The following is a 26298-nucleotide window of genomic DNA, read 5'->3' as shown; positions in this document are numbered from 1 at the left end:
TCTTTGTGTTTATATTCTTTTTTGTTAATAGGTTGAAAAGTTTAGTTTATGCTTGAGATGCCATCCTCTTCCTTGCCCCTTCTTCCTTTTCCTAAATAGTTGGGCTCTCTTATTAAAGCAAGGAAGTCCTACTGAACCTTTATAAATCATTGGTTAAGCCATATCTGGAGTACTGTCTCCAGCGCACTTTCGGAAGGATGTCGGACCTTCGAAAGGATGCAGAGGAGAATGGTACTAAAGATGGAAAACTTCAGTTATGTGGAAGGAGTGGCGAAGCTGGAATTAATCTCCTTCGAGCAGAAAAGATTAAACAGATATTTAATAGAGGTGTTTAAAATTATGAAGCATTTTGCTAGCAGGAGGGTCAGTAACCAGAGGAGACAGATTTAAGGTACACTAGTTGCAAAAGAGTCAGAGGTGAGGTGAGAACTTTTTTTTACTTGATGAGTTGTTATGATCTGGAATGCATTGGCTGAAAGGGTGGTGGAAACAGATTCAGTATAACTTTCCAAAGAGAATTGGATATTTACTGGAAAGGGAAAAATTATAGGGCTATGAGGAAAGAGTGGAGAGCAAGACTATTAGATCTGCTATATTATAACAAAGACAAAGAACAAACAAACTTTCATTGATCGATCATCACCTAATGGCATCCCAAAGTGCTTTAAAGCTGATTAAGTACTTTTGTAATGTGAGAAAATGCAGCAGCCAATTTGGGCCCAGCAAGGTCCCACAAATGGCAATGGGGTAATGACTAGATAATCTGATTCAATGTTGTTGGTTAAGGGATAAATATTGCCAGGACACCAAGGGAGTCCCAGCTCCCTCAGTACTGCACTGAGGTGTCGTCCTAGATTATAAGCAAGTCTCTGTAGCGGGATTTGAATCCACAACCTTCTGATTCTGAGGTAAGTATGCTACCGCTGAGCTAAGACCACCACTTCAAACAGTGACTTGCTTCGCTGTAGTATGAACTGCTTGCTGTTTGAGACATAGGTGCAACCCTCCAGGTTGTATCTGCGTTTTTTAAATTGAACAAGAAGCGAAAAGCGATTTTTTTTTTTTTAAAGTTTCAAAATGTTGTTATGACCAGGTGAGAAAGGTACCTAGGGGTCCCTTTGAGCCTTCACCTGGTCTTATTGTAACAGCATTTAATTTTAAATACACTGTGTTTTGAGCTCCCCCTTGGTAAATCCTTATTCAGCACTTTCCAATTATAAGACAAAGAAATGAGCATAAACGGGCTTTCTTAGGTTTAAAGAAGAAAAATGAAATTTATTAAACCTTAAACTTAAACTCTAATTTGGTTAACGCCTACCGTGCCCCATGCTAGCATGCATACGTGATTCGCACATGCAAATAGGGACAGAAAAGAGCAGAAGAAAAAATAGAGAGGTTTGAGGCAATATCAGAAGAGTTTCTTGTTTACTGTGCTTCGAGCTCACTGTAGACCTTTTGTAAGTAGTCTTGCTTTTCGTTGGAGCCCAGTAAAAACCTTGTTCACAGTAGGAGACTTTTCTCTCTTGAGGCTCATGTGTCTTCAATGGGTCTTCAGGCCCATGAGAAAGAGATGGGAGCAGACAGGAGAGAGGAATTTTTCAGTCCAGGAGCAAACAGCTTTCTGAGTTTTAAAACTCTGTGGCAAGTTCAAATTCAAAGAACTCCAGCTGCCAGTTAGTCATCTGACTAAACTGGTCTGGCTAGGTCTTCTGTGTATTGGTGAAGCAGGACTTGGTCCTTTGTTCCAATACTGTCAGCTAGTGTGCAAAAAAGGTCTTCCCGGCGAGGAGCCTGGCGATTCCTTGTGATAGGCCCTCTTTTCTTCCCAGCAGCAATTTTAAGTTTTAATGTTCATGTGGCGAAATAATGTGTGCCTCATTTTTGGCAGGTAGGTGACAATGTGTTATTTTTAACTCAAAACCTCATCAGTGGCAGTGTCAGAAGAATGCTCCTTTTTCACCAGACTGATCCTGAGCATTACTACAGATGTTTGCTGTAGTAGTACAGTATTTGATAAATCAACAGTGTAAACATTCACTTAACTGCTACTTTCCAATACTTCAAATTAAAAAAACACAATATAAAGCATTTCCTCTCTTTTCAAGATATTGTTACACATAAACCTGAATGCCGACGAACCTCCTTAAACACAACCTCAAACTGGGCTTAAGAAACCAAAGGTACTAATCTGTCGCTCACTGGTAAGCCTCATCCTGTGTGTATCATAGGATGTTGTTTTGTTTAATAATCCAAATGTGTTTGAGCATGAGAACTATGGTGAGCATGATGGTTTGATCCTGCTACACTACTTAAAATAAATTGCTTTCTCAAATCCTTCAATAAGGTTACGTCCGAGCTATCCATTGTTCTATATCTTATGCCATTTCAATCTCTCAGAAGAGAATTCAGATTTATTTCCAGGTATTTGTGCCTTGGGGATTAAATGCCTAACTTAAAAGCCTTTTGATGTTTGCATGTTGACAGAGTAATCTGCTGCATGAATTTGATCCAATAGAAACGTTGATCTGTATGTCAGTGGGTTGATAAGTTTGGATAAATATTCCAAATGTCAAACAAAGTGAATTGCGTTGCTCACTTAGAGATAACTACCAATATTTAATGCAATGTTTTGCGATAGAGATTGTTTTTTGAAGTTTCATATTTAAATTGTGTTTCCCATGAGAAAAGATATTCCATTTTAGAACTCTGTATAAAATGCTGCTCCCAACAAAGCTTGCAACTGTAATCCTTTTCCAAAAACAAGTAGGATCCAGGCAAACCTTACCATAGACTTGCAGGGACTAGTAAAGAAACTTCAGTTACCTGATTTGATTTCCTCCTTCAGTAATGGAAGGAAATAGGATTGCACAATGGATGCCATGCATCTTTATTTGCAAACAGAAGCTATGAAAAACTTCACCCGTGATGAGAGAAATACTGACAGATGTCCAACTATTACTGCAAATGGTCTAGAATGACAATTTTTTTCATAGCTTTTAAAATCAGAAAGTAATTATTTAATCCTTTATCAATAAAATGCGCTGGAGATTTCACTGTAACTTCTGTCTTGAGGCGTACAGCATGTTCACTTTCACCTTGCATCCTTAATAAACGCCCATTAATATCAAAGAACAAAGAACAGTACAGCACAGGAACAAGCCTGCGCCGATCTTGACGCCTGCCTAAACTAAAAGCTTCTGCACTTCCGGGATCCGTATCCCTCTATTCCTATCCTATTCATGTATTTGTCAAGATGCCTCTTCAACGTCTCTATGGTACCTGCTTCCACCACCTCCCCCGGCAACAAGTTCCAGGCACTCACCACCCTCTGTGTAAAGAACTTGCCTCGTACGTCCCCTCTAAACTTTGCCCCTCTCACCTTAAACCTATGTCCCCTAGTAACTGACTCTTCCACCCTGGGAAAAAGCTTCTGACTATCCACTCTGTCCATGCCGCTTAAAGCTTTGTAAACCTCTATCATGTCGCCCCTCCACCTCCGTCGTTCCAATGAAAACAATCCGACTCTATCCAACCTCTCCTCATAGCTAATGCTCTCCAGACCAGGCAACATCTTGGTAAACCTCTTCTGTACCCTCTCCAAAGCCTCCACGTCCTTCTGGTAGTGTGGTGACCAGAATTGCACACAATATTCTAAGTGTGGCCTAACTAAAGTTCTGTACAACTGCAGCATGACTTGCCAATTTTTATACTCTATCCCCCGACCGATGAAGGCAAGCATGCCGTATGCCTTCTTGACTACCTTATCCACCTGCGTTGCCACTTTCAGTGACCTGTGGACCTGTACGCCCAGATCTCTCTGCCTGTCAATACTCCTAAGGCTTCTGCCATTTACTGTATACTTCCCACCTGCATTAGACCTTCCAAAATGCATTACCTCACATTTGTCCGGATTAAACTCCATCTGCCATTTCTCCGCCCAAGTCTCCAACCGATCTATATCCTGCTGTATCCTCTGACAATCCTCATCACTGTCCGCAACTCCATCAACCTTTGTGCCATCCGCAAACTTACTAATCAGACCAGCTACATTTTCCTCCAAATCGTTTATATATACTACAAACAGCAAAGGTCCCAACACTGATCCCTGCGGAACACCACTAGTCACACCCCTCCATTCAGAAAAGCACCCTTCCACTGCTACCCTCTGTCTTCTATGACTGAGCCAGTTCTGTATCCATCTTGCCAGCTCCCCTCTGATCCCGTGTGACTACACCCTTTGCACCAGTCTGCCATGAGGGACCTTGTCAAAGGCTTTACTGAAGTCCATATTGATAACATCCACTGCCCTTCCTTCATCAATCATCTTTGTGACTTCTTCAAAAAACTCAATCAAATTAGTGAGACACGACCTCCCCTTCACAAAACGATGCTGCCTCTTGCTAATAAGTCCATTTGTTTCCAAATGGGAGTAAATCCTGTCCCGACGAATCCTCTCTAATAATTTCCCTACCACTGACGTAAGGCTCACCGGCCTATAGTTTCCTGGATTATCCTTGCTACCCTTCTTAAACAAAGGAACAACATTGGCTATTCTCCAGTCCTCTGGGACCTCACCTGTAGCCAATGAGGATGCAAAGATTTCTGTCAAGGCCCCAGCAATTTCTTCCCTTGCCTCCCTCAGTATTCTGGGGTAGATCCCATCAGGCCCTGGGGACTTATCTACCTTAATGCTTTGCAAGACACCCAACACCTCATCCTTTTTGATAATGAGATGACTGAGACTATCTACACTCCCTTCCCTAGGCTCATCATCCACCAAGTCCTTCTCCTTGGTGAATACTGATGCAAAGTACTCATTTAGTACCTCGCCCATTTCCTCTGGCTCCACACATAGATTCCCTTCTCTGTCCTTGAGTGGGCCAACCCTTTCCCTGGTTACCCTCTTGCTCTTTATATACATATAAAAAGCCTTAGGGTTTTCCTTAATCCTGTTTGCCAATGACTTCTCATAACCCCTTTTAGCCCTCCTGACTCCTTGCTTAAGTTCCTTCCTACTGTCTTTATATTCCTCAAGGGATTCATCTGTTCCTAGCCTTCCAGCCCTTACGAATGCTTCCTTTTTCTTTTTGACGAGGCTCACAATATCCCACGTTATCCAAGGCTACCGAAACTTGCCAAACTTATCCTTCTTCCTCACAGGAACATGCTGGTCCTGGATTCTAATCAACTGACGTTTGAAAGACTCCCACATGTCAGATGTTGATTTACCCTCAAATAGCCGCCCCCAATCTAAGTTCTTCAGTTCCTGCCTAATATTGTTATAATTAGCCTTCCCCCAATTTAGCACCTTCACCCGAGGACTACTCTTATCCTTATCCACAAGTACCTTAAAACTTATGGAATTATGGTCACTGTTCCCGAAATGCTCCCCTACTGGAACTTCGACCACCTGGCCGGGCTCATTCCCCAATACCAGGTCCAGCACGGCCCCATCCCTAGTTGGACTATCTATGTATTGTTTCAAGAAGCCCTCCTGGACGCTACTTACAAATTCTGCCCTATCGAAGCCCCTAGCACTAAGTGAGTCCCAGTCAATATCATGCTACGGCATTCAGAAGTATGGGGTCAGCTTCCACATGTATTCTGGCAGTACACAGCTTTACTTCTCCACTCCTCTGTTGATCCAAAGCCTCGCTTAAATGCCTGTCCATCCCAGATGATCCAAAATTTCTTCCAGCTCAATATCAGCAAAACCTGAAGCTAACCCTTTTTCTTCCTGTCAGCAGCTTTGTGGCCTTGACTCCATCAACTACTCGGCTGGCACGTCAGGCTGAGTCAGGATGTGCAGACGTTAGTGCATAACTCAACCCGAAACATAACTACTTCTCCAACCTCTGCTCTAACCAAGACCACTTTCTTCCATCTCTACATTATTACCCACCTCATTCAAATACTGGAGTCGGCATCCTCACCCACCTCAAGTCGTACACTCATATCATTCCCTGCCCTTGCCAAGTTTCAACTGCCTCCCAGTGTCACAGCTAATTGGCTTCAGCATTCTCATGTCTCCACATGCACACTGAGCTTCACCTTGTCCCCATGCCCCCAAATTCTACCATTGGTAGCTACTTGTTCAGCCACTCTGCTCTTGCTTTCTGTCTGGTCCTCCCCCTTTGATACTTATTACTCTCCTTTTAAAAACCTCCTCATAATCCTTCTCTTTGGCTTCCTTATTTTGTCTCACTCACTTCATTTTAAAACTAGATTTAATTGCAAGCTGTAGGACTAACCAGTGCAGCGTGCAGTCACAGTTGTTCTCTGCTGGAATAAGGCTTAGGGCACTGATGACTGCATTGTGTCAGTTGTGTGATTGAAGTCATTCTGTGCTGGAATAGTAATCATGGAACTTGTTAAAGCATGAATTGACCTGTTATTCATCTCCAGTTTCAACAGAAAGAATGTATAACTGCACATTATATGGAGAACAGCAGAGAACAGGTTTTCAGGCTGGATTCCACTCAAGGGGCCCAAAGTTCATGGTAGTGCACTTCACTGGTGCAAGTGTAGCAGAGCGAACATCCCTACCCACCCGAGGCCCAGGCTAGAAACTCTGGGCGTGGAGCCATCTACTTGGCCATCAGGCTGCCTACGCCTACATGGACACATAAGTGGCATGTCTCCGAGCTGCTGGAAGAATGGCTGCATGACACCTTGATGGTAGAATGGAGAACCAAAAGTAGGATCTCTTTGGTTCTCCAGATTCCAAGAGCATGAAAAAAGTAATCAATTCTCTCCTGGATTGATTATCTTGCCCTATGAAAGGTTTGGGGCTTTTTGTAGGCTTTGGCAGGACTCATTATCAGCTCTTGAATGGCTTGAGTTTCACTGATATTGACAAAGGCCGTAGAGGGTGGAATTGCTGAGGTAGCCTCGGAGCTCCGCCAGTCGCGATCCTTGACAAAGCTAGGGTGTGTGGAAGGTTCACCTATGTGTCCCCAGAAAAAGGTGGTACAGAAAACGTGAGGCTGAATCACAGATATACTGGGTGCGGCCCTATTTTCTGGTTCCCGATCCTGAGATCCACTGGGGTTGTACCTTGGCCCTAATCAGAATTTTGAAGCTAAAGTATTTAGTTAATATCTAACGCACTGATACTCAGGAGATTTATGAGCATCATCTTATCCTGAGATTGCAATACAGCCAAGAAAGGCTCCCAGCCACTGGGCACTTTTTTGCAATATATAATTCTTTTCATGCCTCTTTTATTATATTGTAATTACTGGAAATGGCTGATGTACCATTTCAGTACATCCTACTTTAATATATTTCTATAGACTCCTAGAGAGCCAGAATTGATGAGACATAAAGCAATTCAACACGATAATCAAGGAATTCTTTCTGATGGTGCCAACAGAACAATGGCAAATAAAATCGCTGAAACATTTTAGTAAATAGTTTCTGTAAATTTAAATTAATTTGCCTTTTAACGAAACTGGAATTATCTTTATTAAATTGCTGTTAAGTTCAAGTTTTCTCTGTTTCACACTTCCAAGGCTGGAATATTATATCCCAACCACCACAACCCCCCCCCCCCCCCCCCCCCCCACCCCTACCTGGAGCAGCTGTTGGGGAGGGGTGGGGGCAGGGGGTACAGTTCCCGTTGCCTATCCACCCCGCTGCCATTTTACCAACTGCAGGGAAGGTGGCAAAGAGCCTGTACATCCCAAGCCAATTGAAGCCTTCAGTGGGCAATTCATTGTCCCTTAAGGGCCTCCTCCTGCCTCCGCTGGAATACTACCCACAGCAGTGGGCACTTCACCACCTGGGGAAGCTACTCAGTTAAACCTGCTGGCTTCCCTGCAGGCTGGGGTGTGTGCCCCCTTGATTGGGCACCCTGTGTCCCATGATGGGCCCCCAAGTGGCACAAGCCGCCCCTGCCATTCTTTGTCCTCTCGATTGACCCTCACCTGCTCGTCAGGGCCCAGCCAATTGACCCGGTGAGTCCTGAAACCCTACACTCCTTTTTTGGGGCCAGCATCCATGCTGCTGCTCTCATTGGGTGCAGTCCCAGCAGTGACCACTGCTCCTGGAATGAGGAGCTGCCGCCCTTCAGATTGGTCGGCAGCACTTGGAGGGGGGACTTCTTGCCTCAGGAGAGGAAATCCTGACCAAGGCCAATTAAGGGCCTGGGTCATGTAAAATTGCAGCGCGGATTCCAGGTCCGCCAGAGGTGGGCTTACCCCGCCCCCCCCACCCTCCAAAACAAACTTTTTATTCTCTGTAACGGTGTGCCATGAAGCTATCATCGATTGTAATTTTTTTTTAAACTCAACTGGTTCACAAATGTTCTTTGGGGAAGGAAATCTGCTATCCTTACCTGGTCTGGCCTACATGTGACTCCTGACCCACAGCAATGTGATTGACTCTTAACTGCCCTAGCAAGCCATTCAGTTGTCAAGGGCAGTTGGGGATGGGCAACAGATTCTGGCCTTGCCAGTGATACCCACATCCCATGAAAGAATTTTTTTTAAAAAAAGCATAAAATTCTGGCCTATGTCTGTAGGCAGGTAAGGGGACCCACAGGGCAGGAGTCTTAGCCTTTGCGATTATCCAACAGGTTTGAGTTTCTTTCAGCTTGTTTGGATGAGAGCGGCGGCTGCAGAGTGGATGAGTGACCTCGCCATGGTACAGGAAGCCATTCAAATGGAGGGAGAAAAAAGTAATGTAGTGGTATTAAGGGACAGTATAGTTAGGGGGATTGACACTGTTCTTTGCAGCCAAGAGCGAGAGTCCAAGCGGCTGCCCGGTGCCAGGGTTTGGGACATCTCCTCAGAGTTGGAGAGGAGCTTACAGTGAGAGGGGGAGGATCCAGTCGCCGTGGTCCATGTGGGTACCAACGACACAGGCAGGACAAGGAAAGAGTTTCTGCATAGTCAGTATGAGGAACTAGGCGGCAAATTAAGAAGCAGAACCTCAAAAGTAATAATCTCTGGATTATTACCTGAGCCATGTGCAAATTGGCATAGGGCAAATAAGTTTAGAGAAATTAATGCATGGTACAAAGACTGGTGTGGTAGAAGTGGGTTCTAGTCCGTTGGGCACTGGCACCAGTACTGGGGAAAGTGGTGGCTGTACCGTTGGGACAGTCTACACCTGAACTGTGCTGGGGCCCGTGTTCTAACGAGCCGCATAACTAGGGAAATAGAGAGGGTTTTAAACTGAATAGTTAGGGAAAGGGATCAAATTTGGGAAAATATGGTAAATCAAGTAGAGATAAGGCAAGAGAGAAAGGTATTAATATGGGAAATGATAAACAGACTGTGACAGGAAGAAACAGAGTGTACAAATCTAAGAGTAAATCAACAGATAAGTCTAGAGGTTACAGAAATAATAAAATGACAAAACTAAAGGCACTGTATCTGAATGCATGTAGCATTTGAAAAAAAAACAGATGACCTGAGAGCGCAAATAGATGTAAATAAGTACGATCTGATAGCCATTCCAGAGACATGGCTACAGGATGACATAGATTGGGACCTGAATATTGAAGGGTACATGGCATTTAGGAAGGACAGGAAGCTAGGAAAAGGTTGAGGGGTAGCTCTGTTAATTAATGATGGTATTAACGCAATAGAGAGAGATGACCTAAGTTCAGGAGACCAGGATGTAGAAGCAGTTTGGGTAGAGATGAGCAATCATAAAGGTAAGAAGTCACTTGTGGGAGTAGTGTACAGGCCACCTAACATTAACCACACTGTAGGACAGGGTATAAAGAAAGAAATAATGGCAGCTTGTCAGAAAGGTACAGCGATTAATTATGGGGGATTTTAACCTACATATAGACTGGAAAAATCAGATGGGCAGAAGTAGCCTAGATGAGGAGTACATGGAATATTTTCAGGATAATTTCTTGCAACAATACATTTTGGAGCCAACCAGAGAGCAGGCTGTACTAGACCTGGTATTGTGCAACGAGATAGGATTAATTAATGACCTTATAGTTAAGGTGCCTCTAGCTAGCAGCGATCATAATATGATTGAATTTTACATTCAGTTTGAGGGAGAGAAGAGTGGGTCCAAGACTAGTATTTTTAACTTAAATAAGGGCAATTATGAGGACATAAAAGCAGAGCTAGCTAAAGTGAACTGGCAAATTAGGTTAAGGGATAGATCAATAGAGCTGCAGTGGCAAACATTTAAGGGGATATTTCAGAATACACAGAATAGATACATTTCAACGAGAAAGAAAAATTCCAAGGGTGGGACCCGCCATCCGTGGTTAACTAAAACAGTTAAAGATTGTATTGAACTTAAAGAAAATGCCTATAATTGCGCAAAGCTGGGAGGCAGGTTAGGAGGTTGGACAGAATATAAGAAACGGCAAAGAATGACTGAAAGATTGATAAAGAAGGTAAAATTAGAGTAGAGAGAAATATAAAGACAGATAGAAAGTGTTTCTATTGATATTTTAAAAAGAGTTAAAGTGAGCGTTGGTCCTAAAGAAAGAGAGTCTGGGGAATTAATAATGGATAATAAGGAGATGGCAGATGAATTGAACAGATGTTTTGCATCGGTCTTCACTATTGAGGATACAAGTAACATCCCAGTATTAGCTGTATGTCAGGAAATGGAAGGGAGGGAGGAACTCAAGAAAATTACAATCACCATGAAGTGGTACTGTTAGTTTTAATTTTCCAAAATTCTCTAGATTCGGGGAAGGTTCCGTTAGATTGGAAAATAGTGAATGTAACTCCTTTATTCAAAAAGGGAGGAAGACAGAAAGCAGGAAATTACAGGCCAATTAGCTTAACGTCTGTCTTAGGGAAAATGTTCGAAGCTATTATTAAAGACATTATAGCATTTAGAAATATTCACGGTAATCAGGCAGAGTCAACATGGTTTTGTGAAAGGGAAATCATGTTTAACCAATTTTTTAGTCATTCTTTGAGGGAGTTACAGATGCTGTGGATAAAGGGGAACCGGTGGATGTATTGTACTTAGATTTCCAGAAGGTATTTGATAAGGTGCCACATCAAAGGTTATTGCAGAAAATAAAAGCTCATGGTGTAGGGGGTAACTTATTGACATGGATAGAAGATTAGCTAGCTAACAGAAAACAGAGAGTAGGCATAAATGGGTAATTTTTTGGTTGGCAAGATGTAATGAGTGGTGTGCCACAGGGATCTGTGCTGGGGCTTCAACTTTTTACAATTTGTCTAAAATGACTTGGATGAAGGGACCGAAGGTATGGTTGCTAAATTTGCTGATGACACAAAGATAGTTTAGTTTAGTTTACAGATACAGCACTGAAACGGGCCCTTAGGCCCACCGAGTCTGTGCTGACCATCAACCACCCATTTATACTAATCCCACAATAATTCCATATTCCTCCCACATCTCCACCTGTCCCTATATTTCCCTAGGGGCAATTTATAATGGCCAATTAACCTATCACCCAGCAAGTCTTTGGCATGTGGGAGGAAACCGGAGCACCTGGAGGAAACCCACGCAGACACAGGGAGAACTTGCAAACTCCACACAGGCAGTACCCAGAATCGAACCTGGGTCACTGGAGCTGTGAGGCTGCGGTGCTAGCCACTGTGCCGCCTGTAGGTAGGAAAGTAAGTTGTGAAGAGGACATAAGGTGGCCACAAAGGGATATAGCTAGGTTAAGTGAGTAGGCATAGACCTGGCAAATGGAGTATAATGTGAGAAAGTGTGAAATTGTCCACTTTGGCAGGAGAATAAAAAAGAAGCATATTATCTAAATGGCAATAGATTGCAGAGCTCTGAGATGCAGAGGGATCTGGGTGTCCTAGTGCATGAATTGCAAAAGATTAGTATGCAGGTACAGCATGTAATTAAGAAAGCTAATTAAATGTTGTCGTTTATCGCGAGAGGAATTGAATACAAAAGTAGGGAGGTTATGCTTGACCTATACAGGGCATTGGTGAGACCACATCTGGAGTACTGTGTACAGTACTGGTCTCCTTATTTAAGGAAGGATGCAAGTGCGTTGGAGGCAGTACAGAGAAGGTTTACTAGACTAATACCTGGAATGGGTGGGCTGTCTTACGAGGAAAGATTGGACAGGCTAGGCTTGCATTCGCTGGAATCTAGAAGAGTAAGAGGCGACTTGATTGAAACATATAAGATTCTGAGGGGTCTTGACGGGGTGGATGTAGAAAGGATGTTTCCCCTTGTGGGAGAATCTAGAACTAGGGGTCCCTGTTTAAAAATAAGGGGTCGCCCATTTAAGACAGATGAGGAGAATTTTTTTCTCTGAGGGTCGTGAGTCTTTGAAATTCTCTTCCTCAAAAGGTGGTGGAAGCAGAGTCGCAGAGGTAGATAGATTCTTGATAAGCAAGGGGGTGGGAGGTTATTGGGGGTATTTGGAAATGTGGAGTAATCAGTTCAGCCATGAACTTATTGAAGGGTCGAGTGGCCTCCTCCTGCTCCTAGTTCGTATGTTCATATGCTCAAGAGGCCAGAGTTGGAGGAACACGGAGTTTTCTGAGGATTGTGGGCTGGACAAGGATTTAGAGATGGGGAGGAGCAAAGCCATTTAAACATAAGGATGAGAATTTTAAAATTGAGATATTGTTGGACAGGTTGCCAATGTTGGTCAGCGAACAGAAGTAATGGGGGAATGGAACTGCGTGTGAGTTAGGATATGGGCAGTCATTTTAGATGAGCACAAGTTATGAAGGGTAGAAGATGAGAGGCCGACCTGGTCAGTATTGAAATTGTTGAGTTTGAAGGTAACAAGCATGCATGGGAGTTTGAGCAGCAGATGGGTTTAGGCTGTGGCAGAGATGGGTGATATTATGGATGTGGAAGTATGCGGTCTTTGTGATGGAGAGGATATGAGGTTGCATGCTCAGCTCAGGTCAGATATGACATTGAAGTTGCCAATAGTCTGCTTCAGCCTGAGACAGTGACTAGGGAACAGAGTTTGTGGCTGGGATTGGTTATGGCTGTATGGATGATACCCAAATTTACACATGACATTGGGCAAAATTTTCCCGGCCCCATGGAGACGGGTTTGGAGGTGTGGGGGTCCTGAAAAATAGGGGGAGCATTCCCACTGCCAGGGAAGTTTCCCAGGGGCAGGCTGGGATGTAGACCAGCTGCCCACTCCACTGAGACGAGCAGCCAATCTAAATACTTGAGGCCCAAATTGGGCTGATTTTTCAGGCTTGTGGGCTTTCCGCTGGTGGTGGAGTGTTGTTTGTTTTGTTCGTTTAGTACGGCACGTTTATTTTAGTTGGTCAATGTTTAGAAAGAGCATCCTCCTCTTCAGAGCACAGGAAAATAGTGTACTCGGCCTACCCATCGCCAAATTAATATTTAATGTGAGGCCAGTGCTTCTATCAGCCATATGAGCCACCCCACCAAACGGTGCAACAACCACCAAACTCCCACCTCCGCTTTTCCAATTGGAATTGTCTGACATACAAATAAAAATTGAGCATGCCTCATTCAGAAAACCCACGCTGACGTGTGCACAGAGACGTTAGTCCTGTTCCACATCTGTACAGCTGCTTCAATTAGAACCTATAGTCATTCAAACATTATTTTTATTTTCAAATTTCACCACTAGCATTAATGAAGGAGAAAACGTCGAACTCGGTGTCACTTTGAGTGGAAGATTTGCTAGGATTCGACTTTTAAAGCTGTGACAAGCGGGTTGTGTGTTTTAATCCTTCTGACTGTATTTTGCTGATGAAAATGTCAGATCTTAATTAAATGTCATTTTTCTGCTTGACAGGCAGTGCACAATGACAAATGAGAAGTAGAGCTTCCTTGTACTAAAAAGGCTGCTTTTATTAATACAGGATTTTGAAAATCACAAGGTGCTTGTAAAATGAAAAAAATCAGCAAAGGTTCAAAGCCCCTTGACCTACATAATAACTCTGGCTTTCCAAGCGTGGTTTAGCAGGGAGACGTTGTCTGCAGGGATTAAAGATTTAACAGTAGGGGGAAATGGTGAAGATCCTCATTGAACTCTCCCTTCCATGAGGGGTCCCACTGTTACAATGAAGTGAATTTCTACTGCTGCCCAGTATTGCAGAGATTACAGAACAGATTTTCAAGTCAGTGCATAAGACTGTCCAGATGCTTGCACGTGGTGCAACAAGGCGCTGACTTCTTGTGCATCCCAAAGAGAAATGTGTTAGAATTCTGGTCACATGGCAGGCCTCCCATTCCTGCACTTCCAAGATGAAATAATTAGCAACATAGTGTGTATCGTGGTAATGGGCTGGAAGGATATCTCTGGCTCTGCAAGTATACAGGAACAAGTAACAGCAAATGTATGGTACTGCACCTCTGCTTGAGAAAGGCTTTACTTACCCTTACCTTCTTTCTGCTGTCACTGGCAACAATTTCAACAGCTGTCTCTCCAAGCTTACCAAAGGAGATTGTGCATTGTTTGCTAACTTGTTCTGCAAGCAGAGAAGTAATCTTGAGGTGCTGCAAGTCTCTTGCACATAGTGTTACCCAAAAGCCCACCCTACACCTCAGCCTGTGGTTAAGTAAAGCTCCATGTACTATGGAGCTGGACAGGGTGCCCATTGTGTAAAACAGGCTGCCATACTTTGGTGCATCTCTTGCAGGATAGCTCCAGTTCAGAATCTCAAAACCGTTTATTTTTTTTTCTTGATTTGGCTTCACTTTAAAAGTTGCAGCTTCTGCCCTCTGTAATTGTGCAGCAAGTAAACATACCTTTAAATCCACAGCCAGCCCTTTTATGTTGCTGGGCCTGTGGAAGAGATCAGTCCCCTTGCAGCTGCATAAACTCACTGGGGTGGACTCCTCAGTCTGGGAGATTCCACTGTGGGTACAGTGAGCCTCACACAAGAAGTTGGGACTGGATGAGGATGTATCTAATTTGAGTGGGTACAATTCAGACATTGCCCGTTCCCGCCATCTCTATGCCCATTGCTGTTATTCCATCCCTATAAACCAGTGGAATAGCGCTGACAATTATAGCTGAATTAATGAGATTATCCCAAAACAGGCAAAATAGCCTAGAGGGGAGGAGTAAACACTTGGCTGGAATCCTAATCCACTGGAGGTGTGTTTTCAGTTGAATCTGCTTTTTATTTCCTCTTGTCACAACTTTTTAAAGCATGCAGTATTTTTTTTCTTATCCTGCTGCGCAATTAACATATTTCACACATATGCAGTGAAAGCACACAGTACAGAATAATTTTAACTAGGGAATCAAAGGCCAATTAAATACAATTGGTAGATTGGTTGGTAACCTACTAATTGGTACAAATTGAGATCCAAATGCCGATTGTGTAGTCTCTACTGCACATTTCCAGCTTTAATAAATGAGGTTTTTTAAATTCTTTTTGGTTGATTCAATCCTGTGCTTATGATGATTTCTGAAGTGATGTTCAAAACTATGAAGGGTTTTGATAGTGAAAACGGTTCCGCCCTATCTACTCTGGCAAGGAGGGTGAGTAACCAGAGGAGACGGATTTAAGATAATTGACAGTTTGGGTTTTGGGGTAGTGGGGGTAGGGCAGTGATGTTTTTTTTTGACCCAGCAAGTTATGTTGATCTGAAAAGCACGGCTTGAAAGGATGGTGGAAGCAGATTCAGTTGTAATTTTTGAAAGGGAATTGGACAAATACTTGAAAAAATAAACATTTTCAGGGCTTTGGGGAAAGGGCTAGGGAATGGGATTAATTGGAGAGCTCTTTCAAAGAGCCGGCACAGGTGCAATGAAGCAAATGACCACCTCCTTTTGTGCTATATGATTCTCAACAGTTACTTGTTTTGGCCTCACAAGAGTGTTTCTAGTTTATAGCTGTGCTTGCAGTGTAACAGAATGTGAGCTTACATTCATTACTGATTACATCAAGTCCACTATTATGTCAGAGTAGTTACTGAACAGCTAAGGTATAGTTAGTTTGTACAAAGAGATCTTTGCAATTTGATCTTATTGGATTTGACTAAGTAGCAAAGGTCACAATAATAGATGAGCTTCTCTTTTCTCAGTGTAATTCTATATTTGGGTTCAAATAGAAAACGTTCTGGAAGGCTTGAGAAGTTGTTGTGCCGTGGGCCAGTGTGCACGTCCTTCTCTATATCAAAGTATTAATTTCTGAAGACTGCTCATCATTTACTGTATTTAGTCATTGAATGAGATTTAATTTCTTGGTTTACTGAATGCTCTAATTAAACTTGCTGTCCATTAATTCACAAATTCCTACTTGTCCATCTATACATATTTTTGGCAATATATTAAGTCTATATCTAGAGCAAAATTTCACCATAATTTCTTAAATTGACATTCCTTGCAGCTGATTGGTTTAAAGTTTATGCTTGTTAAAAAAAAAAATCAGAACTAAGGAATGAGGGAGGGTACATATCAAATACAAGGAAAATGGGCGGAGAAATTATCAATGAGAAATGATTAAGAACATGTGAAAACAACAAAGTAGGTATGAACAGTCAGTAACATGTATCAATAAGAGAAATTGTTCTGAAATTTTTTTGAAATCCTTTTGGCCACCATCTATCATTAAAAATAAGATTTATGTCATACAGACAAAAAAATAACGTTTCACAATAACATGATTAGGCTTAAGTAACATTTTCACACGGAGGCCTCAGCTTCTCTTAAAAGCCTAGGTTTCTACTTATTGGTCCAGATTTTGCAGTCAGCGGCGAAGTGATAGTGTTTGCTGCTGACCTTGAAGAAAGCTGCCACAAAGATCCAGCAATCTCTGTGGCGTGGATTTCACATTTCCTGGTGTTAATTTGAACCTCGTGCCAAACCTGGACACCTGCAGGCATCCAGTAACAGCAGTGTCATCAAGCAGGATAAGCAGCTGATCATAGCATTCTTACAGACAGCAAACCAGGAAGTAAAATACATTGATTCTCCTTCACTTTTTTATAAATTTTATAGAGTGTGAAATAAAGATTGCGACATACACATTAGAAGCTGAACTATCATAAACTTAAAATAATTTTTATCAAACTATGAAATTTTGATCATAATGTAAGCATTTGTTCCACAAATTTAGTTTTCCAGGGTCAGAGAGGTTGTTTAGTAGTAATTATAACTTAGTACGCTGTTAAAACCCAGTTACGCCTTGTTAATAAGGTGTAACTTTTTAGGGATTTTTTTACCAGCAATATTACAGCATAAAAGGAGACGGTCTCAGATTGCCATCTGCGGAGACATCAACAGTAGAGCCGGGAATCACTGACGGCAACTTCTGAATTTCCGTGTTGAACAGCGCATGTGTGACACCAGATGTTGCTGTCAGTTTCACAGGATAATATCAGCGAATGCTGACAAGTTTGCTGTCATTGCAATGGCAGAATCTGGTGCTTTTTTTCCCCTTGCTATCATATCAGTTAACAGGTACAGTTCCCAGGCAAGCACCTGTGCCTTCAGTTCCCAGCATACCTCAGTTTAAATGTGTGCATTGTGGAGAAATCTTGCAACATCTATCAACAATTTTACGTAATTGTGCACAACAAATCAAATTGTCTTCCTCAGGCTACAGCAGTAATTGAGTTTTTTCCAAATGACTTCCAAACAAAAACATTCTTAAAAAATTAAACTTCAGAACTTTTTTGATGTACGTTTTGACAGTAAAAGTATTTTCAAGTGGTTACTTTTATTTCACTGAGCAAGTCTGCTTCATCATGTGCTGAGGGCACTATAATTGGGGAAATCAGCATTCCCCAGGCACAGTGAAGAGGAAAATCCCTCTCCAGTCTTTACTTAAAAAGATCTATTTTATAACATCCGACATTAGATAACCTGCAAGACAAATACCTAATTACCTCAATATTTAAGAATTTAATTGGCTATTAATTTGCTGTGGCAGGGCATCTAGACTTGCCCTTGCACATCACTGAGCTAGTAATCTAGAGGCCCAGGCTAATACCCTCGGGACATGGGTTCAAATCCCACCATGGCAGCTGGTGGAATTTAAATGCAATTAATTAATAGAAATCTGGAATTGAAAGCTCATCTTAGTAATGGTGCCTTGAAACTATCATCTGTTGTCGTAAAAACCCATCTGGTTCGCCAGTGTCCTTCAGGGAAGGAAATCTGCTGTCCTTATCTGGTCTGGACTCCTGACCCACAGCAATGTGGTTGACTTTTAACTGTCCTGTGAAATGGCCTAGCAAGATACTCAGTTCACGGGCAATTAGGGATGGGCAATAAATGCTGGCCGTGCCAGCGACGCCCACATACCACGAAAGAATATATTAAAAAAAATTTAGGTTTTAGAATCTTTTTCATGGCAAGGTAATATCATCATAGGAGGGAAAGGGGGCATCTCAGATCTGAGTGAACAGGGAAAGCAACTGTGTATCTCTTTAACCAATCAGGCTGAAGGATTGAGAAATAAATAATGCAAGGACTGAGAAAGAAGTGTAAACTGGAGTCGGTGAATTGAATCTTACATCAGATACAGAAAGAGAAATAACGAGGGAAAGAAAGATTGGAATAAGAGAGAGAAAGGAAAAAGTAATTTAAAGTTCACATTTTTAAAATCTCCAACAACCATTAAAATCTGGAGGAATGAGATTCTAGAAAGCTTGATTGGCAGTAATTAACATTAATCACATTGTTAAAGGGGTACTTGGACTGAAATGGACAAGACTTAACTTTCCATGGCAAATTTCTATCTACCGCATCCAACTCAGTAATCTGTTCCCGCTTTTGCCCCATATCCTTTGATCCCTTTAAACTCAAGAGCTATATCTAACTCCTTGAAAACATACAATGTTTTGGCCTCAACTGCTTTCTGTGGTAGCGAATTCAGTGTGTTCCAATGGTGAACCAGGCAGCAAGATGCCATTTCTACTAAGCTAATGGCGGAGTAGCCCATCACAGACAGTAAGTTTTGGATTTCTGCGCTTATTCTTGCATCTGCCCTTTCCTCAAGTTGTTGTGACATTTGCTGATAAATAATGGCCATCACTATTAACCTTGTTCTTATTTTGACAGCAAATTATGGACCAATGTATTTTTGTATGCATCCAGGTTTAAAACTGAGCCACTTCCCTGTTTCTCTCTGAACCCAATGCACATGGCTGCCATCTCATACTCTAGAGTAGCTAGGGTAGTACTGCATTTTCAGAGCATTCTTTCAAAATTGACACTTGTGCAGCAGTTTTTTTGAGATTAAATAACAACAGCTTATTTTCTGTTTAATGGTGCAAATTTCACCTGTTGACATTGTCTGTATTTCTACAAGACAACGAATGCAGAAATCAGCCATGGCCCACGTCTTAACCCTTTGATAGCACTCCTGTCACCCAGTGAGTATAAATCTTCACATCACTTTATGTTCATTGTAGGGGGCGGGAGGTGAGGTTGATATTTTTTTAAAAGGAATTCAGCCCCATGCTTTTCCAGTCAACATGCTGACCTCCTGAATTTGTTCCTTCAGTCTGCATCCTGGGAGTTTTGTGATTTAGGAGCAGGTAAAGATTTGTAATGCTACTGAAAACTCTGCAAGAATGAAAGGCAAGTGATCAGTTTTGATCATCATCAAACACTAATGTAAGTCATCAGTCTTGATAAATCACAACCCGTGCTCCTTTGGAGTTTGTTTTGTTATGGTTATCTTATCATTTAATACTGTCACTGATGTCCTCACACTGCAGTCTAGTATCCCACAGGTGCATTTTTAAAGGGATTAGGTGCAGGAGCCATGCCAGGTTCCTAAATAGTAGCTCTGCTCAGTTTATGGTTTCTGAAAGCACTAACTTTCCAAGTAGGGAAAATTGTATAAAACGCTCGTTCAGCATAGAATAGAATAGCAACCTTGCTTTCTGTTACAAGATTAGGGGTAGGAATGTGGGAGCTGAAGAGAGGGCACATCCTGTGAGTGGGGGTTGGTGGAAGGCAGGGAGTTTTCACAGCTCTGTTTGTTCCATTTGGCTAAAGACTTGTAGGAATTGGGAAAAACTGAGAACAAGCAAGCATTTGGGATGTTAGCAATTTCATGGATCTTTCTCTCTATGAAGGTGAAAGGCGCCATATAATTATGCTTAAACCCCTAGGACTGGATTTTGTGCAGCTGGTGGGACCCCTGGTGCTGTGCCGAAAAGGCAGGGGGAGCTCTGCCTTGGCCTTTTCAAACCCCGCTGGCGCGATCCTCTGTTGTTCTGGAAGCAAAGTTTCCAGCACAGGGATCCTTGTCTCTTTAAAGTTGGGGATACTGCCTCCAAGAGCTGCCGGCCAATCACAGGGCCAGCAGCTCAGCAGTATCAGTAAACGGGGGCGGTGGCCACCATCGGTACTGCAGAGGCATTGGACCCCCACCACCCCCCCCCCCCCCCCCCCCCCCCCCAGACTCAGGTAAGTGAGGCAGGGATGTTGCGGCCAGAAGGCCCCCGCGAGGGTGGGGGGGGGGTGTGTGTGAAGTCCAGTGGGGGGGGGGGGGGGGTCCTTGCAGCTGGAGGTTCTGCCAGCGTGTGTCCTCCGTGCGCCAAAGATTGCCTACGGAGGAGGACCCCCCACAAAGACCATAGGGAGGGCGCCTCGTATTACAAGGCGCCAACCCCATGTGGCAGAGGCACCCCCCACCACTGGTAAAACCCAGTGGCGTGGGAAAGGGGCCCTTAAGTGGCCATTAATAGGCCACTTAAAGGTTTCAGTTAGTCTCTGGGCAGGAAGGATGTCGCAGCCTATCCTGCTCTCAGCAAAAACTCTTGGTGAGAGGGCGGCAACAGGCCGTCTGCCTCCTGTCACGATTCTATGGGGCCTCCTGCCTCCGACCATATCTCAGATGAGCCCATAAAATCCAGTGTATATCCAGCCCCTGGTAGGCCAATCATACTGATTTACTCAAAAAGATCCCAATAGCATAGGGTGGTAAATCTTGTCTGATCTTGTCATTAGTATCATAAAGGGCCATCATTTAGGTTTTTGGGAAGAGGTGCGGCTGGGACTGGAAATTGCTTCCTATAGGGCGTGTTTAAGTTTCAGCTGTTCTTTAAGTTTTTTCCCTTTCTTCTTTGTAAATATTATTGTTTCCCATTTTTCTTTGTGCTTTTTCCATCTTGTCCATTTGCTATTTTTCTTTGCTGTGATTGATCTTCGTTTGGAGTTTTGCTTCTTGCTCTGGTTTAGTGTTTCTATCAGAGGAGTGGTGTTCGAGACTTTCCTATTGCACTGTTGCCATGGAGGTTAAGGTGGGAGTGAGGGGTGAGTTCAATGGAATGTACTGTACGATGCTACTACTGAGGATATTTGTGTGTAGTGCACCCATTGAGAGTAATTGCTTCTGGATATGACTGATACTTCGTGCAGAGTGTACTGAGTGCTATGCCAGCAGTTGAGAATTGCCTTGTTCACTTCAGTAGCTATATTTTCAGCCTTTCCAGCTAGATTATATCTGGCTGTTTTGCTGCCACAACATGATGTCTTCGTAAAAACTGTGTTCAAATTTAGCAACAATGAGCTTTTTTAGGAAAGCACCTGCAAAAAAAATTCTGTTTAATTGAGTAACCATGATATGGTTAGCCTCCAGAGCTATATGTAAGCAGTTACTGGTGAGTCATCTGTTGACGTGTTGGCGATTTACACTACTAGGTATGTCAGACAAGAAATCTAACGCAGGGGTTATTTGTATAGATGAGTCAAATGCCACTGTGTATGTAACAGAAGAAGTGGATAAAATCTCATGTTTTGGAGCGTTTGTAACACAGTAGGCTGATGGCATTGTTATCTATCAGTGGAATTTCCACAAACTATGATTGAAGCCAAAGACATCAGCTATGATTTCTAGTTTTATGAATCTGCCATTCTACTGTGTGGAAGGTTTACGCAAAAGCAGCTCAGTGTTGTTTAGTACCTTTGATTGATTGTAAGTAATGTTTGATGGTATACAAGCTATTTTTTCAGCTCAATAGAAGTCAACAGGAATGCAATATATGCACAGAAGAGTGTTTCAAGAGCAAATGTGATCATGATTGAAAAGTGACAGCCTGAGCCCTTTCTGCTCGTTTGATGCCTTTTTCCTGGTTACCAGCACAGAACAGCTTTATTTCCTTGTCCATTTTTCCCTACCTTGTGATGGTGTGTGGTTCTACGGCACCAGTCATGCTGCAGTATGTTGCACAAGTGGTCATTATTTCATTATTTATGATCCTTGATGGTGAATGTATACAGGCTATTTTATCTTGCGTGCATCAGAATTGAACCCCATCCTAATCTCGTCTAACAATGTACCAGGGACTCTGGCCAATTTTTCCTTCCCCAACCCAACCCCAATTGCAGCTCTAGCTATTGCTTCCCTGATTGAGATCAGCTTACTTGGCACCGATCGTGAATCACACCCGGTACCTCCGAGGTTCTGTATGGTTCAGGACTTACTAGATAAATTCACTGATTTATTGAGGAGACCATAAAAGAGAGTATAATGAATAGAACAAATTTACTACTATAACTTATTAACCAAAGATCAATACCAGCTCCCATTTTGGTCTGTTAACACACTGAGCAGGTTAATTGTGTAAACGTGCTAACCGGCAAAATATAAAGTTACCCTGTAGCCATAGTAGATAAAGGGGTCACATGGAGCTGTGACAGCAATGTCTGACAACGGGAAAAGAAATTTGACAAACCAGCGGTGAGGCTAATAGCACCTGCTGTTTATATGCAAATACCACAGCAACTTCAGGGAATTGCAGATGCACCATTAAACATAGAAATCGAAAAGTTGCTGTCCAAGATGCATGGCTGTGCCGTTGGCTTCGTGAAAACGAGATCTTGCTGTCTGCCTCACCGTTGAAATGTGTTGAAATGCGCTGAACGGCGTGAAGTTCATGCATTTGCACAGTAGAAATTATGTAAATATGCCACAGATAATTGCCAAATTATTTCAAGTCTAAGCTTCCTTTTAACGAAATGCTATGTGTTAATTACTGCAAGTCAGCCTCTCTGGCACTGAAAATTAACTATTGCAAGTGTCGAGTCTCAATCCTTCCAGTTTTAATTGTTGGGAATTTAACTGATTCATAAAGTGGTCCCAATGTTGAATCTTTCTTTCCTCTTTTTATAAAGTGATATTTCCTTGCTTTTCTCTCCTCCTGTTCTACAGATATTGTAGCTCTACTTCCGCCACAGCTTGTTCATTATGTTATTCAAGGACCTTTGATCTAGAACAGGATGTAAAATTAAATTGTGTCCACGAAGCAGGAACGTTTTCACTGAGAGACTAAAACAAGCTAATGCTACATATGTGTAAAGAGGTATATAATAGAATTTGATGAGGGTTTTGTTAATGCAGTGTATACACAACCAGTTAATGATAAAAACATAACTGGTGAAATTGGTCTTTGCCAGTAGCACTAAGTGGGCCCATAGCAAATCGCCAGTCCATTTTACACTACACCCAATTTCTGTTTGCATTGACTTGAATGGAAACCAAAATCAGATGGACTGTAAAATGAGCTGTCAGTTTTCTATGAGCATGTTTCCTGCAACTGGCAAAGACCAAGTTCACCCCAACCTGTTTCTCCCGAAAGTAAGTTTTCTTTTTGAATAAAAAATGTTGTTCTTTGGTAACATGCTAACGTGTTACATTTACCGCAATTAGCATATGTGATACATTTTGTTAGTCTCTGAGCTTTCCTGAGTGGCTTGGATTACAGTTGAATCTGGAGACTGACACCGGGTAGTGGCGGCAGTATTAGTACTGCCATTGCCATGCAGTTACGGCAATGATCTGTCCTGAAAAAGAAGCCTGCAAAGGCTTAATTTTACATTTGTATGGCATTTTCTCTAATTTTGTAATTATCATCATTTGTTACAAACAGGAAAAGCAACAAATAATCTCCAGCCGGATGATGATTCCTTGGAATCTCTGCCTTCAAACCCTGTCAGAATCGCCTTTGTTTTGGTTGTTCATGGTAGAGCTTCGCGACAGCTGCAGCGCATGTTCAAGGCGATTTATCACAAAGATCATTACTATTACATACACGTGGACCAGGTAGGCTTAAGAGATGCCATGAGGCTATCAGTTTCCTGTATCGATGTTATTAAAAATCTGATAGGTGTCTGATAATATTGGAAAAAGGACTTTTTGCACACATTGCCAGTAATCACTTTTTTAGAATGGTGTAAAGAGAATACAACAGTGGAAACCATCCATCTCCAAGGTTAATAATCTTCCCCATAATTTCTTGTAGTTTATAAAGAAATCAGCTGTTTAAAATCTCTCTGCTATCTTATGGTCCTTCTGTATTATTTTATTAATTTTATACCAAAATGATTTTACGAATGATTCAAGTCTACAGGATTGAGTTATACTGCTTTCAAATTGGGGAGGACTGAACATATGTAGTGTTCTGCTTGGCAACGTTTGAATGGCAGTGGCATTTTTAGTGTTGATGGAGAGCAGACTGTCTTGTGATCTCTAACACTAAAATGTGGGCACTTTTTTAAACTTTTATTCTAACATTTATAAATTCAGCTTTGCGTCAGTCGCAGTTAAAACAGCAGCTGGTATGAAACTACCATTGTGAAAATACTTTCTAGAGGTAATCACCCACTTGATGGTAGATCCTGAACTGGTCCAGTTCAGCCACAGGCAGACTGCACATCTTGTGTTGCTGTGACCAGGAAATGCAAAGCATGCAGACAAATGGCTCCATTGGATGACTCGGCTTGAAAAAGTGTATGTTGTTCCATTAATCATATTTTTATTCTATTTTAAGCGATCAAACTATCTGCATCGGGAAGTGTTGCAATTTGCTAGCAAGTACCCAAATGTACGGGTCACGCCCTGGCGAATGGCCACCATCTGGGGTGGGGCAAGTCTGCTGACTATGTATCTGCAGTGCATGCGGGATCTACTGGAGATGAAAGACTGGTCCTGGGACTTCTTTATCAACCTAAGTGCTGCTGACTACCCCATCAGGTATGGAAATGAGGAAATATATACACTTACATTTTATGGAGGGTCCAAGGGAACCTGGACACTGGCAGTCAGGCAGGATCTGTTGATACTAGGAAGCATAGACTGCACGCATGTCAGGAGGCAAGGCTGGACTAGAGCATGGCTACCTGCCCCGAACCCAACGGGATTCAACGACGTGTCGGGTTGGGGTTGGGTCCCTCTTCCAGGTCTGGCATTCGGGCTCGGGTCGGGTCGGGCTGCGTCGGACACACTCTAACACCACCTCCAGTATGTGGCTGCAATGTACTTTTTGGATTTGGAAGGTTGTTTAGTTACAGTTTTTTTTTTAAGCTTGTGCAGATAAGCAACAACGTGAAAAATGGAAGCTAGGTTAACTGATGATCAGGTCGGGCGCGGGGAAAAAATTAAAGGGCACGGGTCGGATGTGGTTCTGTCGGGCTCAGGTCGGGTTTCATTTGCAGACCCAAGCCAGCCTTTAGGCTGGACTGCACATGTGTCAGGAGGCAGGACTGGACTGCACCTGTGTCAGGAGGCAGGGCTGGACTGCACATGTGTCAGGAGGCAGGGCTGGACTGCACATGTGTCAGGAGGCAGGGCTGGACTGCACATGTGTCAGGAGGCAGGGCTGGACTGCATTGTGTCAGGAGGCAGGGCTGGACTACATTGTGTCAGGAGGCAGGGCTGGACTGCATGTTTAGAAGCACATTGGATATCATTTCATCAAGCTCAATTGAATTTGCATTTTCTAGAGTGAGTTTCAAGCACAGGAATACACAGGATAGAATTGTGCAACTCAATGTTGTCGCCAAGCCTTCTTCAACAACACCCTCCCAACCAGCACCTACAAGATCCCTCCAAGTCGCACACCGTCCTGACTCACATTTTCGTTCCTTCATTATCACTGGGTCAAAATCCTGGAACTCCATATCTAACAGCAATGTAGGAGTACCTTTCTCACATGGACAGCAAAGGTTCAAGAAGGTGGCTCACCACCACCTTCTCCAGGGCAGCTACAGATGGGCAATAAATGCTGATCTTTCTAGTGATACCCAGATCCTTGGAATGAAAAAAAAACACTCAAATCTTCTGTGTTCAGTCTTAACTGCTATTTAGATTCAAAGGTAGGTTTAGATTCTAAACTTTGAGCTGGTTAAACTTGGAAAAACTCTTCATCAGCAAAATGCTTCCTTTAAATTTCAGTGATATTGAAACTGATAGATCCACTAGAAGGGCTGACTGACCTCCATCACCTGTGCTATTCCTGTGATTTTTGTGAAATCAAAATGATTATCTTTTGTCTTAAAGTGCCCAGCCCTACCTTACCTCAAGATAAATTATTCCTTTCCTGTATAGGTAGGAGTCATAAAAACCTACCTGTGAAAGAATTGTGTTCTTCAGGCTCATGGCAGACAAT

At 42.6% G+C, this 26298-nt stretch overlaps 1 protein-coding gene across 2 annotated transcripts in view; it reads left to right on the top strand.

Moving 5' to 3' along the window:
• Positions 1 to 26298, top strand: part of xylt1 (xylosyltransferase I) — a 267186-nt gene that overhangs the window by 146495 nt on the left and 94393 nt on the right. For both annotated transcript variants that reach the window (XM_068056207.1, XM_068056209.1), the window contains exons 3-4: positions 23782 to 23954; positions 24682 to 24884. In XM_068056207.1, coding sequence (XP_067912308.1) covers positions 23782 to 23954; positions 24682 to 24884 — 376 coding nt within the window. The remainder of the gene's footprint in view (positions 1 to 23781; positions 23955 to 24681; positions 24885 to 26298) is intronic.

The sequence above is a fragment of the Heterodontus francisci genome, chromosome 24 (assembly GCF_036365525.1).
Source record: "Heterodontus francisci isolate sHetFra1 chromosome 24, sHetFra1.hap1, whole genome shotgun sequence".
Taxonomy (NCBI): domain Eukaryota; kingdom Metazoa; phylum Chordata; class Chondrichthyes; order Heterodontiformes; family Heterodontidae; genus Heterodontus; species Heterodontus francisci.
Note: the sequence above shows the minus strand (reverse complement) of the source record. Positions and strands in the feature narration are given on the sequence as shown.